The 14766-nt window shown below is 42.0% G+C and overlaps 1 protein-coding gene across 5 annotated transcripts in view; it reads right to left on the minus strand.

Annotated features, from left to right (window-relative positions):
* Positions 1 to 14766, minus strand: part of LOC125889475 (arf-GAP with Rho-GAP domain, ANK repeat and PH domain-containing protein 1-like) — a 69007-nt gene that overhangs the window by 11817 nt on the left and 42424 nt on the right. For all 5 annotated transcript variants that reach the window (XM_049577505.1, XM_049577506.1, XM_049577503.1 and 2 more), the window contains 16 exons: positions 10929 to 11103; positions 10389 to 10523; positions 10089 to 10224; positions 9758 to 9860; positions 8912 to 9104; positions 7596 to 7641; positions 7179 to 7342; positions 5531 to 5743; positions 4009 to 4114; positions 3772 to 3919; positions 3107 to 3190; positions 2874 to 2951; positions 2574 to 2691; positions 665 to 778; positions 408 to 553; positions 235 to 317 (listed from right to left, as the gene is read on the minus strand). In XM_049577505.1, the coding sequence (XP_049433462.1) occupies positions 235 to 317; positions 408 to 553; positions 665 to 778; positions 2574 to 2691; positions 2874 to 2951; positions 3107 to 3190; positions 3772 to 3919; positions 4009 to 4114; positions 5531 to 5743; positions 7179 to 7342; positions 7596 to 7641; positions 8912 to 9104; positions 9758 to 9860; positions 10089 to 10224; positions 10389 to 10523; positions 10929 to 11103 (2042 nt within the window). The remainder of the gene's footprint in view (positions 1 to 234; positions 318 to 407; positions 554 to 664; positions 779 to 2573; positions 2692 to 2873; positions 2952 to 3106; positions 3191 to 3771; positions 3920 to 4008; positions 4115 to 5530; positions 5744 to 7178; positions 7343 to 7595; positions 7642 to 8911; positions 9105 to 9757; positions 9861 to 10088; positions 10225 to 10388; positions 10524 to 10928; positions 11104 to 14766) is intronic.

A 14766-nucleotide genomic window follows, 5' to 3' on the forward strand; every position in this document is an offset into this window, starting at 1 on the left:
CACTTCCACTTCCACTTCCACTGGTGAGCATTGTGACAGGGAGCTGGCCGTTTTTCTGTTTGACAGGCAGGTGCCAGCGGCTAAAGTCCCGGCTTTTCCATTACAGCAAATATAACATTCCGACAATGGTTGTTTTTACAGCTCTCGCAATTCAGAGCAGCCACCTGTTGTTTGTCAGTCAGTAGACGTGAGGAGGATACAAAGTCACATCAGTGCCACACTGCATATTCTCACCATGTAGGAGGGCGGACTTTCTTCTTAATGCCCAGGTAGACCTTTAGGTTTTTCACTTGCCAGTCACGTTCCGGACGGTTACTCTGACAGACAGAGAGAGACAGAAACAGCCTATGAAGGAATGTAACAACAGGAAATGAGAAATGTGTTTCCCGCAAATCTCTCACTCTTACTCTGACTTCCTTGTACATTCTCAGAGAGCTGGAGTTGAGGATGAAATATCGGTCGTGGAAACTTCCAGAGGACAGTCCCAATCCCAAGATGCTTCGCTCTTCTCTGAATTTCATCATCCCGTGTTTGGATACATCCACTTTACTGGCTGCAGGGCAGAATGAGAGATTATAAAGATAGAGGACATATAGAGGACTAACAGCACAATGTTTTAGAGAGAATCATTTTGTTAGCAGTTGATTTGTGAGTGTGTGTTTACCCAGGTAAACCATCATGGCCTCCATGGCGAGGTGTTTCTTGATGAGCAGATGGGAGTCTGTGCCAAAGGAGTGGAGGATGGGTAAGACTCGCTCCTGATAGTGCAGTGGACGTTCTGAGGGAAGCAGAGGGATGTAAAACAAAGGGTGATATAAGAAAATCCAAAGTGTCCTCAAATCATTTGTTTACATGATCATTTCTCAGACAAACAGGCTGTGCTCTTGACGCAAAAATAAACAGTGCATGTTGTTTTTTGTAGCTATGAAAAAATGTTTTTGTTTCTATTTTAGCAGACAATGGAATACAGATATGGCACACAACGATGGTACTTCACATCTTTATAAACAGTTTCTGCTTGCACGCCTACATACCAAACTCAAAACTACCTTTTGTTGTCTTTTGTTATTTCTGTACTGAACAAGTGACAGACAGAAATTTTCCTCCATGTCTTCTTGTAATCATACTATTTCTAATAGTCCTCCTTTTCGCAGCATAATTCCCCGATATACCCCTGTAATCAGCAGGTTGGTTTTCTGGCCAGTGATGGGAAATCTGCCAGATCAGTTGAGTGTTACTGGCATTCGATAAGCAACCTACAGGCTTCCCGGTGGGGAACCAGATGGCCCACATACCAGGCTCAAAACAAACCACGACACACAGTCACATTGCCCAGAATGATCTTCTCGCCTCTGGAATTTGTGTGTCACTTTCAGTAGGTCATGCTGCAGGTTGAGCGGAGAGCCCTTCACAACCTTTGAGTCATTGTTTTTGGGTCGCTCTGGGCCTTTTTTTAATTTCCAAAGTGACCACTGTTGCTTTCCTAACCAAAAGAGCTGTATTCAAGACATATCTATGGCGATAAATTCACAATAACAACATGATAATCTTATTTGTAACTAGAATCACCACCTTGCAGTTGTATCCCTCTGCAAACCAATCAAATTGCACTTAAAGTTTACATCTATGTCTGTAAAAACATGGATGCTTCGCACACATCTTCCCCCCGGCAGCACTGAGGATCTATAGATTCAGTGTGGGAACCCAAGATTGGTGTCACCAATTCAGTATCTAACCAAATGTCTCCCTTCTGTTTCTGAGTTATAATGTTGAATGATGTCCAGAAAAGTGTTTTTGCAGAGCATTATGATGTCACAGTGAAGCTAACCTTTGACCTTTAGACATTTGTGTGAAATGTCATCATGATTAGCATCTGAATTCTTGAGTTATGTCCAAAAACGTGTTTTGTTAGGTCACAGTGATTACTCACCAGATTCTCATCAGTTCATACTTGAGTCCAGTTGGACGTTTGTGCCAAAATTGTAGAAATTCCCTGACACTTTATTAGCTGCAGAAGCAATTTGTAAGATTGGCTTCTTTCTCCAACTCCAACTGTGTTTATAAAAAAGTATATGTTCCTGCCTTCTTCTCTACCATCATCCTTTAGCAACTACTTTAAATTTTATTCCCAAATGCATTCCTATAATGTGACAGGTGGATCATCTCCACCCTCCTTTTTACACAACAAAACATGGCCTGTACTCCTATAGATATCGTGGTGTACCGGTATGGAACGCCAAAGTTCACATTATTAAGAGCTTGTTATCCTCTTGCTGTCATTTATCTTTGTTGGGTTTTCTTAATTGTGTTAGTTTTTATATCTTTTTTCCTCTTTTTTTGGTAATTTTATTTTTGTCCTAAGTTTATGGGAGGTCCGTTTTAGAAGCCTGCGGCTTCTTGACCTCTACTGACACGTTTCTTATTTTTCATTATCTGTATTTTATGCTCTTTTATGTGTTTGCAAATAAAATTAAAATAAAAAAATCATCACATGCGTCAAAATTAAAAGCACAAAAAGGTTAGGTTTTTGTCAGATACTGTGCCTTCTCTGTCCGTCTCCTCATCTTACTCACCCATTTCCTCCTTGTCGCTGACCTCCCAGCAGTTCCAGTACTCTTTGTCTTTAACTGCGATGTTACGCCGGTCCAGGACCTCACAGGTCAGCTCTGCTGCTGTCATAGAGCCAGGGATCTGAGGGAAGAAGTTACACAGTTACTCTGGAGTTTCACGCTCCTCACTTCTTAGTAAAGGGCGACAGTGTAGCATCATACTAATGTAGCCAGCTGTTTTTCCCTGTGCCACACAAGAAACTACTGGGCACCAAAAGTGTGAAATGTAAGTAACATTGTGTCATTTGGTGAAGTCTGGGTCACCTTGACATGTTGCTCTGCTGTGTCCTTCTTTTCCTCCAGGTACACTGTACAGATGAAGTGTCCTCCAGGTTCAGTACTCTGATGTGTCCAGCACGCACAAACGCACACAGAAAAGGTCACACAGAAAGACAACAACTTAAGGAAACAAATAACAGCATGCATAGGTGTCCAACTGCAGCATACATGTGCATGCAGGTGTGCAACAACACCGACGGGTGCTTTGTGTGACTCACAGGAAACTTTGTGTTGAGTTTCTCTCGCACTTGGATGATAACAGTGATCTCTTCCAGTTGCTTCTTGAGCTGCTGCTCATCCACCTGCAAACAAGTAAGATTACATTCAGTCACTCACTCAACAGTAAATCATTTATCAACTGACAAACAGTTAATACTTAAATTACAGGATCACGCCAATCTTAAGATCTCTAGCAAAACCCCCACCGGCAGCTCAAACCTCTTTATTTACTTCCTCGTAGGCTTTCTGTTGTCGGGCTGTTGTTTACATTTTGACAATAGCCGCAGGGATTTCATTGTAAGCTTACGAGAGGCAATCCTATCATTATGTATTTCCTGACTCTCTTCCTAACTTCCTTCTGCTTTTCCCATCTTGTTCTCTATTGAATTTTCTGTAAAAACAACAAGCACAGTAAGAACATAAACTTATCACCACAAAAAAAAGGAAAAGAAAATAGCAGTGCTGGAATCTGTTCTACTTTTCGGGAGCTTAATCTTGCAGCCAATGTAAGATGCCACGTTCTTTGACATCTCAACCTTTTAGAGCAATGCATGTTGTGTTTTCAGACGACATCACTTAAGATCAATGCATCAGCTTCCAGAACAAAATGTTTTGCCCTCCCGTCACCCCTCTGTAACAGTGAGCAGTGAGCAGTGAGCCTGACCTCAAAGATGAGTGTGTAGTGCTGTATGAGGTCCTCTATAGCACGGCCAGCGGTGAAGTCCTTCCCATCGGCCTGGAACAGTGTGGGACCGAACACTATGGCCAGGTTATGGAGGTTCATCTGGTTCAGCTCAGAAAAACGCTGCACGCTGAAACACATGCAGGACAAACACACATGGGCACGTGCACACAAACGTGTACAGAGATACAGGAGGATTTTAATGTGCGTGTTTCTCACCAGTAAAGATGATTGATAAGGGCTTGTAGTGTAGCCTTGTTGACACGAGGCAGTCTGTGAAACAGCAGCTGGTACTGGGAGATTTTCTTGCTTTCATCCTGAATGGCTGGAGTAGACGGCAAGGAGAGGTTTAGAGAAAATGATGAATGCAGAGGGAATATAAAGAGGAGGATCACAGAAAATGTCAGGAGGTGTAAGAGGGAAAGATGGAAAGCACAAGATGAGAGTGTCAGAACAAAAAGGAAAGAGAGAGATGGAGAAGAAAGTATCAGTGAAAGGGGGATAGAGATATAAAAATGAAGACAAATAAAACGAGAGAGAAAGAAGGAAAAAAGACAGAAATGGAACATGAGATTCAAGGCAGAGTTAAAAGTGACAAGCTCCTGATAAAGATTTACTGTAGCGCTCTGACACAAATGCTTGTGAATCAGTTGCATGTATGGAGTATGGAGTATGTAGCCTCTCTGGCAAACTGATGTGGTAGTAGTCTGACTAAACTTCTCCTAAATCTCTTGATGTGAAAACACTTTTCCACAGTTGTTTCCTTCTTTAACTGCCCTCAAACTGACAGTTCACCCTAAAATATTTTTTATCTTACCTGTAATGCTATTTATCAGTCTAGAATGTTTTGGTGTGAGTTGCAGAGTGTTGGAGATATCCTCTGTAGAGATGTCTTTTATCCAATATAATGGAACTAGATAGCACTTGTGGGGCTCAAAGTGCCAAAAAAATATATTTGAAAAAAATCAACAGCAATGTCTCTTTCCAGAAGTCATGACCCGGTTAAGGTCAAGATAATCAACAGACCTTGTTGTAAGCAGTTTCATGTAGGAACTATTTTCTTTCTACAGAACTAAACCCATTGACCTTATCGCGTCACAAAAGGAAGCGTGCATCTACTCAGGGATTAGAGGCTCATGCCACAGTGCGAGATGTAAGCATTAAATGTCTCCTCCTCAGCTGAGCTCTAATGCTAGCTAGCTCTGTGGTGCTAGGGGAGTTAGCAGTAGATTCATGCTTCCTTGTACGTGGAGATACATTTGGGGGATGTGGTTCATTGTAAAGAAAATAGTTCCTACATGAAACTGCTCACAACAAGGTCTGTGGATAAATAGCACTACAGGTAAAAGGAAAAATAATAATAAAACTTTGATTTTGGGGTGAACTGTCTGTTCAGAGGTTTTGAGACATCAGTCATTGACGCTTCTCTTGCCACACCAATACAGCATGAGTCCATTGGGATTACTTCTGTAGCATAAAATAGTGCCTAAACTGTTAAAACTGTTAATTGTAAGGTCAGGTGATTTTATTCACCTCCAGTGTACTGGAGTGGCATCAGAAGTCTCACAGTATCTCTAAACTTCACAAATTAAAAATAAAACTCTTGTACGTCATGTGTACGGCTGGATACCCCACGGTGTAAGCAGAAAAACCTGTTTTTTGTGATTTGAGTGAACTGGCCCATCCTTAAATCACAGCTTGACTGTTCAGCAGGGCACAACAACTGTCCTGTAAATCTTACCAGTGGTACTGAGCCAGGTGCTGGCATCCTGCGACGTGAACAGTCCCTCTTCCAACTCCCTGAAGAAGCGCTTGAGTGTGTTGGAGACGTCGTCTACCTGGTGCTCTCCTTCCTTCAGTCGAAGACTGCGAGCGTCACGGCGGAATCTCTCCAAAAGCGCTGCCACACGGGAGTTCACGCCACTCTTACGATATATTCCCTCAGAGGTCAAGCCTAGGAAAAAGTGTAGATTCAGAACTGTCAACTGAAATGATGAGAATTAAAAATGCTAATGTGTAAAAAATGTGCAATATATTGCACCTCAAAACTAGACCTATTTTGGAGATGGGGTGTTAAGAGGATCAATGAATATGTGGCTATTTGATTTTGTGTCCTATGATTGTGTTCTTATAAACTGTTTCATGAGCAAAATGCTGCTGCTGCACTGTTCTCCAAAGGCTAAAACTCTGAAGCAAGCTGCCAATCAACAACGCCAAAGAATGTGTAATCCATCATCAGTCAGTCAAAACACAGCAAATCAGCAAAATATATCTGCTGTGACATCACTGTGGTGGGGCCAGAACAGCAACATGCTTACAATTTTCTCCACTGGGTGCAGTTTCTTGTTAAAGTAGAAAAAATATGTCCTGGATGTGACACACTTTTTAAATGACTCAGTGCATGTTATGCCCACTAGAGGGCATCTGGTCCTGTTGTTCTGTAGCACTGAGTCAGGATTAAAATCCTGTTCCAACCAAGTGTGCCAGATTTCTCAGCTGAGTCCTGATCACAATGTGGTTCCTTTATGACACGCTTTAATCACTCGTCAGGACCAGAAATTCCAGGTCAAGGGCCTACAGGTCCTCATATGGCTCCAAACACCCAGAGGAATTCAGTTTACTTAGATGAAAGGTTAAAAAAAAAACCTGATCACAACATAAAGGATGGTAACGCTTAATGTTGTGTCATGGTAGATGACCACTGCCAGTACATAAAGGCAAAAATGAGGACAGTTCTGCCCTGGTTTCCCAGAAAGCTGACCAAAGGGATTAACATCCCAGACAGGAAAGTAGGCGATATCAGCAAAATGAAGCCTCCCACCCACCCACCCACACACACACACACACACACACACTTACACATACAGTATGTGGAAACACACAAGTGCGTACAGCAAATGGAGGGAACTGTAGGAGTGAAAGGAGGAAAAGAGAGATCAAATGGAGAGAAGAGGGGCTGACAGAAAGGAGAGGGAAAACAAGTCAGAGTGAAAGACCGCAGGTCAGCTGGTGCCAGTGGGAGGAAGACAAAGGACGGAAGAGTGAGAAAGTAAGGAAAAGAATCCAAAACAGAGGGAAAGACAAGCAGCACTGTGGGAGAAATGACGGCGGAACTGAGTTGTTTTGTTGTGTTGCGGCCTGTGGGCCTCTGCAGAGCCAGAGGTCCTGCTATTATCGTCACATGAGGACACACAAGTGCCAAGTGTGCACACAGTAACGGCAATAAAGAAAGTAGACTATGTACCAGTATAAAGACTCCCGTGATATAAATGCAGGCATGTATGTGTGGCAGAGATAAGGAGCCTTTGTATGTGGACACACTGTGTGACTGAAGAAATGCGTGACCCTTTAAATGCATTTATGTCCCTGTCAGTGTTGATGTCTCTCACCACACTGCGTGATGTAGCCGATGCAGCTGTGCACTATGACAGGTATGTCTGTCTCTGTCAGCTGCTGCTGGCTCAGTGTGTCTCCTCCACTCCCCGCTGCCGCCTGGATGGCCCCGCACCAGCCGACAAAATCCAACTTCCTCTCTCCCTCTATGTACAGAGTTCTGGATAAAGACAGGGGAGAAGGGACGATAAGATTCAACATGAGAAGAAGAGATGGGAAAAGGGCATGGGAGTAATGGAGAAAATGCAGATCACATTTTGAAAGATACACATTACTATTCTATTGACTGTACACTGTTTAAAGTGGCTGGACACTGTAGGACAGGTAAGAAGTCAAACACAGAAGCAAACATTAATTTTCCCCTTTAGCATCACCACTATACCAAACAATCTGCAATCCATCTCCCCTCTCACCTGCCTCTCTCCACCAGGACCAGCACCTCATTCTCTTGTTGAATCGCTGTAAATAACAAAAGCATAGTGATCATATTATTCCAGATAGCAATGCTTTTAAACAGAGTGAACTTCACAGCATGTGCATGTGCTTAAAACTACTGCATTTTATACTGATATGTTTACTTAAGGTTTCTTTCTAAACAACTGTTCTGTCAGTCATCACTCTGCAGTACAGTACATAAGCAGTAAAAGTGCAGATTGTGTGTACCTATTAGGGTTGTATTAAATCCTTTTTTCACATTCAAAGCTTTTATCGAGGTTTTCAAATGAAGCTTTACTTGTCTTTTGTCATATTTCCTGAAGTCATCCCATCCCTCTAAATAATGGTTTTACTTTTATGAGATAAAATGTCTTTAATTCAATTCTTTTTATTGTCATTGTGAATAAATAAAATGAAATGCAATGCACAGAATAAAAACAGAACTCATTATAAAAGTAATAAGTAAATAATCAAGGAGGGGATAAGATATCATTCATTCATACTCTGAATGCACACACACACGCACGCACACACACACAAGCAGTGCCAACATATTCCATGAACATAAAATAAGTTAAAATTATTGCACATAAAATAAATAAATTAATAAAGTTATTGCACATGATGTAAGTATAGATATTAAATATTACTGGCTGTGTGATTTCAGTGCAGCATTCAGTGTAGTAATGGCTTTGGGGTATGTGGGATGATTGTAATTCTTGACGCCTCAATAGAAAGTAAAATAGCCGTTCTGCACTGTGAATTTTGTGTATCATGTTTTACATGTTGTGTTTTAATATATTGTGATTTTTGCACGGCTGCCACCTTGGCATGGTCCCTCTCGTACAGGAGATGTTTAATCTCAATGGGACTCCCTGGTCAAATTTAAAAATACAATAGAAATAGTATGGTGCTGTTAGACTGCTGACCGCCCCTATAGTACAGGTGCGTGCCTCCCTTTGTGTGGCCGCAGTGAGATTGTGTGTTTTAAAGGCCAAATGCCAACAAATATGGATTAAAGCATAATATTTTGTTAGATAAAAACATGTTGTGAATTTTGGAAATCATTACATTTATTATCTTCAATAAATTTTGACTTTTGGACAATGCTCTGGAGTTATCGGAAATGTTTGGATCACACAAGTTGGAAATAATCCTAGCTAGGAAACAATCCAGCCACCACTTCAATTCTACAAATAGTATAATACTAGTGATATTTGTGGAACCTAATCTTCATCTGCAACTGTGTAGAAATACTGGGTTAAACCAGGATGAGTTTACACGCAAAACTCACAGAGTTCATTCAGCTTCCGGAGGTGGATCTCTTCTCCCTGGCTGTCCTCCAGGTAGGCGTGAAGTGTGGAGCCCACCAGGGCAAACCAGCCAACCTTGGATGTTTGTAGGTTCAAGCCGTCTTTACACTTCAGCCGCCCGATCCGCTCAAAAGCCAACCTCAGCAGGGGCTCCGCAGAGGCCGGGATAAAGCTCTACAAATAAAACAGGGACATTGTGGTTTTAAAATGCACATTAATCACGGTTTCTCTTCTCTTTTGATGATGATTAACTATTTCAGTCTGTACCCCTGTGTGAAAACCAATTCTAATGAAATTGTTAAAAGAAATGTTAGAGGTTAAAGCTCCTGCACAATACTTCATAGTAGCGCCATTGCTTTGTGGCTAGACATGCAGGAGCCGTGGATATGCTGTCCATCTATCATAGTAACAGCAAGTAGATGCAATTTTTTGTTATTCAGTCAATCGTCCACACTGCTTTACAGATAAAAAGAGTTTTGCGATCACACACTTCACTACATCCATCAGCTTCAGCAGAGCAGAAGTTAAAGTAACCGTTCACTTCACATCATCACGCAGCTGACAATTACATCAGCTGCGAGAAGTGCTGTTCTGAGGAAAATATGTGGCACAGGAAACAGGTCAGCATTAGCTAGCTCTGTCCTGACCACTAGGCAGGCAGCATTTCCAGTGTAAGCAGAGCTGGAACTGAACACCTTCCACTTATCACAGCTCTCAGACTTCATGACAAGAAATGAACAATTACTGTGCCAATTCTGTGAGGGTCCATCTGTGGAGAAGGTATAAGGATTTGTGATTCTAGACCCCAATATGTATTCGGTGGTTACCTTGGCAATAGACTTGACCCATTCCTTGTGGCTGTCTGGGTCATCAGTGCCGAACAGATAGAGACGCTCTGACTCGGAGTAGAGTTCAAAGGTGTGGTCGTACCTGAGGATTAAAGAGAGGTTGGGAGACAAGGAGACAGAGGGAAAAAGATAAATTCATATGTCCAGACAGGCGATTGTTATACTTTACGTGTATAGCCGACTCTGAATAACACAGTGATTCAGTTTTAGCTTATGTGTATAATATCAGTTTGAAATAGTGATGGTAATTTCATACAGAAAGCAAACGGAAGAGAACATGTATCAGTTTGTCCTGTGTGTGTTTGCGTACCCATGTCTCTCAGGTGCATCCACAGCCAGACAGACTATCTCTGGAGCCTTCAGAGCTCCATTAGGATTCGAGTTCTTGTCACTCTCGTAGTAGCTGAAGGTGCCATCATTCAGCGTGCACCAGCGACGACTGAACTCTGCATGGAGGGACACATAAAGATTTACAGTGAAACCAATTTTTTACCTTCCACATGACTTTGTTTAGAGAATGGCTTCACAAATACACAGTGTACTCATTATAAGTGTTGTATATTCCTTCAGGGTGGAGGGTAAGTAAGTGTTGCATGGTGTCTGTGAATACCCTCTCTGGCTTTGCGCTCCGTGATAGCTCGAGCCATGGATGCAGTCTTGAACAGGAAGCCGTTGTGAGACACGCAAGATGGTGGTGTGTAATGTATCGCCTCCATGTCTCCGCCCACCTCTGACCGTGGTAGCTCTGTGGGAGAACAAACAAAGAAACGAAACGTAAAATAAGGAGCAGTGCATCTGGTGAAGTTAAGTGGAAAGTGTTATACATCCCAAACACTCCTGGGTATGACAGGAAAGTGTATTTGGTTATTCAACATTTAGGAATGTATTACTGTCACACATAGCCAGACATTATAGACAGTATCAGGTTTACAGCATAATTTAATACGTAAGCTGAGGCTGAGCTCTTTTCATCCTGAGTTTGACTTAAACAAAACTGTCACAATGTACAATATAATCCCTTTTTTAATCTTTACATAAAGCTGGCATAGATCCAACTCAGATGTCAATCAGCACAGTATATCTATCACACATCACTGATTAACAATCTGATGTATATATATGTGACCGTGTGCGCACAGTCTTCCCATACCTGTGTTGAGATTGTGGCTGAGTAACTCAGCCTGTAAGGGTTGAGAGTGTGCGTTGGCCAGTGACAGAACAGAGGGCCAACTTGCCATTCCAGTTGAACAATTTACATCTGCACCGCAGAAAATCAGGCTTAGCGTCTCCAACACATCGCTGCACTGTACATTTATACAAAGAGCCTGGGGAGAAGGAGAGAGGAAGAGAAAATCGAAACACAATTAAATCCTCATGTACAAAAATAACAGATGGAGACTGTGACATGTTGCTTGTGAAATGGCCTCGAGCCTTTCAGTGTACAGAATGCTGCTGTCAGACCTAAGTAAAATATGATCACAGCATGCACAAGTTAGATTAGCACAACTTCTAAACTGGCCTAATACAGTTAACCTACAACCTGGTAAGATGAAATAAAGACACACTATTTCAATACAATTAAACCCCAGTGTTGCTAGAAGGACAAAAGCAGCAGGGTGGGGAAGGAAGAGGCAGTGACAGTGAGACAGAGGAAGGCAGAGATTAAAAAGAAGTGTAAGAATGATACTAAACTGATAATGAACTGATGACTTTTGTAATGTGGTGTGCTGACCTAGCTTTAATCATGTCATGTGAACCGCTGTCAGGAAACAGCTGAGGGTCAAACCCAGTGTGTGTGTGTGTGTGTGTGTGTGTGTGTGTGTGTGTAGGCAGGGTGAGAACTGCAGCAGGCCCTTTGCAGATCCACAACCACCAACAGTGTAATGAGCAGTCTGATTGCTTTACTCAGGCCAGTGTCTGTCAACACCGCAGCACTGTTAAGCCTTTACCAAGTGGAAGCTAATGCAGTTTCTTCTCTCTTATTACTGGAAAACAAATAAACTGCACTGTCAATAAAAACCTCAGGTAATTATTTGGGGATTTACAGGCCCTGTGGAGGTTATTATTATGGAGTGAGCAGTGTTGTCAAGTGTTTAGAGTCTTGTGCCAGTTGTTGAGTCCACTCTAAATCCACTGTATGCACATTTAATCATAAAGCAACCTGCAGCCATTTCATAGTGATTAGTCTGCAAGTCCCCATGAACCTTTTGCTTGGTGAGGTGAACACTGACCTAAGAGCGGATGAGAAGCTGACTGGTCTGATAAACTTTTGCTGCTCTTGTGTGGGGCTGCACAGTTATTCCTAAGATTATATTTCATTGATTGCTGTAGTTTAAGTTTTACATTTGCTGTTACATTTGCTCTCTGTTTCAACGAAGGAACTACTGTCATATTTCCAGTATTCCCATTACATACAAGTGGACTAATTACATTACAAATGCATGCAGATTTGGTGGGACATTTATAAAAAAAAAATGACATACATTTTTGGAAAAACAGAAAACAATTCATTTTTGAAAGCAGAAAACAAACATCAAAACTCCAAAGGGGAAAATCTTCCCACACTCAGAACAAAGAACGTTTTTTTAATTGCTTAAAGTGGATTATCATCGTCATTTGAAGATTATTTGGTTTTAAGCCAGATGATGTCAAACAAATACAGATTTCTGCAACTGACAACCAAGAAGAAAATAAAACTATTGCCTTGAAATACTGTCCAAGTATTTTAAACCCAAATGCAAAGAAAGCGGAAGGAGGGAGAGACAGAATAGGAAAGATGTTATGACTGAGAAGAGAGGGATGCAGTGTTGTTACAGCTGAGGAACTCAACCAGTCATGCAACTACACACACACACACACACACACACACACACACACACACACACACACATATACATACACAGCAGTCTGTCTTCGGTTAAAACCAATAAGCTCTTTTGGATCTGATTGAGAAATTCCACAGCACTCTGTCACACACACAGACAGAACCCCTCCTCTATTTAAGCAGCGTTGAGCCTCTACACACACACACACACACACACACACACACACACACACACACACACACACAGTAAAGACAAACAAACCAATTAACACAGATTAAAATTGCACAATAAAAACCCCAATACACACACACACACACACACACACACACACACACAAATGACAGAGACAAATTGCATTTCTGTCTCACACACCATTGAAAACATATGAACAAAAAGCTAGTCAGCCATCTGGAGTGGAACACATCCACATATACAGTACAGGCCAAAAGTTTGGACACACCTTCTCATTCAATGCGTTTTCTTTATTTTCATGACTATTTACATTGTAGATTCTCACTGAAGGCATCAAAACTATGAATGGACACATGTGGAGTTATGTACTTAACAAAAAAAGGTGAAATAACTGAAAACATGTTTTATATTCTAGTTTCTTCAAAATAGCCACCCTTTGCTCTGATTACTGCTTTGCACACTCTTGGCATTCTCTCCATGAGCTTCAAGAGGTAGTCACCTGAAATGGTTTTCCAACAGTCTTGAAGGAGTTCCCAGAGGTGTTTAGCACTTGTTGGCCCCTTTGCCTTCACTCTGCGGTCCAGCTCACCCCAAACCATCTCGATTGGGTTCAGGTCCGGTGACTGTGGAGGCCAGGTCATCCGCCGCAGCACTCCATCACTCTCCTTCTTGGTCAAATAGCCCTTACACAGCCTGGAGGTGTGTTTGGGGTCATTGTCCTGTCGAAAATAAATGATCGCCCAACTAAACGCAAACCGATGGGATGGCATGTCGCTGCAGGATGCTGTGGTAGCCATGCTGGTTCAGTGTGCCTTCAATTTTGAATAAATCCCCAACAGTGTCACCAGCAAAACACCCCCACACCATCACACCTCCTCCTCCATGCTTCACAGTGGGAACCAGGCATGTGGAATCCATCCGCTCACCTTTTCTGCCTCACAAAGACACGGTGGTTGGAACCAAAGATCTCAAATTTGGACTCATCAGACCAAAGCACAGATTTCCACTGGTCTAATGTCCATTCCTTGTGTTTCTTGGCCCAAACAAATCTCTTCTGCTTGTTGCCTCCTTAGCAGTGGTTTCCTAGCAGCTATTTGACCATGAAGGCCTGATTCGCAGTCTCCTCTTAACAGTTGTTCTAGAGATGGGTCTGCTGCTAGAACTCTGTGTGGCATTCATCTGGTCTCTGATCTGAGCTGCTGTTAACTTGCGATTTCTGAGGCTGGTGACTGATGAACTTATCCTCAGAAGCAGAGGTGACTCTTGGTCTTCCTTTCCTGGTCGGTCCTCATGTGTGCCAGTTTCGTTGTAGCGCTTGATGGTTTTTACGACTCACTTGGGGACACATTTAAAGTTTTTGCAATTTTCCGGACTGACTGACCTTCATTTCTTAAAGTAATGATGGCCACTCGTTTTTCTTTAGTTAGCTGGTTGGTTCTTGCCATAATATGAATTTTAACAGTTGTCCAATAGGGCTGTCGGCTGTGTATTAACCTGACTTCTGCACAACACAACTGATGGTCCCAACCCCATTGATAAAGCAAGAAATTCCACTGATTAACCCTGATAAGGCACACCTGTGAAGTGGAAACCATTTCAGGTGACTACCTCTTGAAGCTCATGGAGAGAATGCCAAGAGTGTGCAAAGCAGTAATCAGAGCAAAGGGTGGCTATTTTGAAGAAACTAGAATATAAAACATGTTTTCAGTTATTTCACCTTTTTTGTTAAGTACATAACTCCACATGTGTTCATTCATAGTTTTGATGCCTTCAGTGAGAATCTACAATGTAAATAGTCATGAAAATAAAGAAAACGCATTGAATGAGAAGGTGTGTCCAAACTTTTGGCCTGTACTGTATATATATTGTTCTATAGAGGCTACAATGATCTGCCATTGTTTTCAACAGCTTCCTCTCCATTACATATGGATCAAATAACACAGGTGCCATTTTCAAGTACATTGGAATATA

The sequence above is a fragment of the Epinephelus fuscoguttatus genome, linkage group LG5, assembly GCF_011397635.1.
Source record: "Epinephelus fuscoguttatus linkage group LG5, E.fuscoguttatus.final_Chr_v1".
Classification (NCBI taxonomy): Eukaryota; Metazoa; Chordata; class Actinopteri; order Perciformes; family Serranidae; genus Epinephelus; species Epinephelus fuscoguttatus.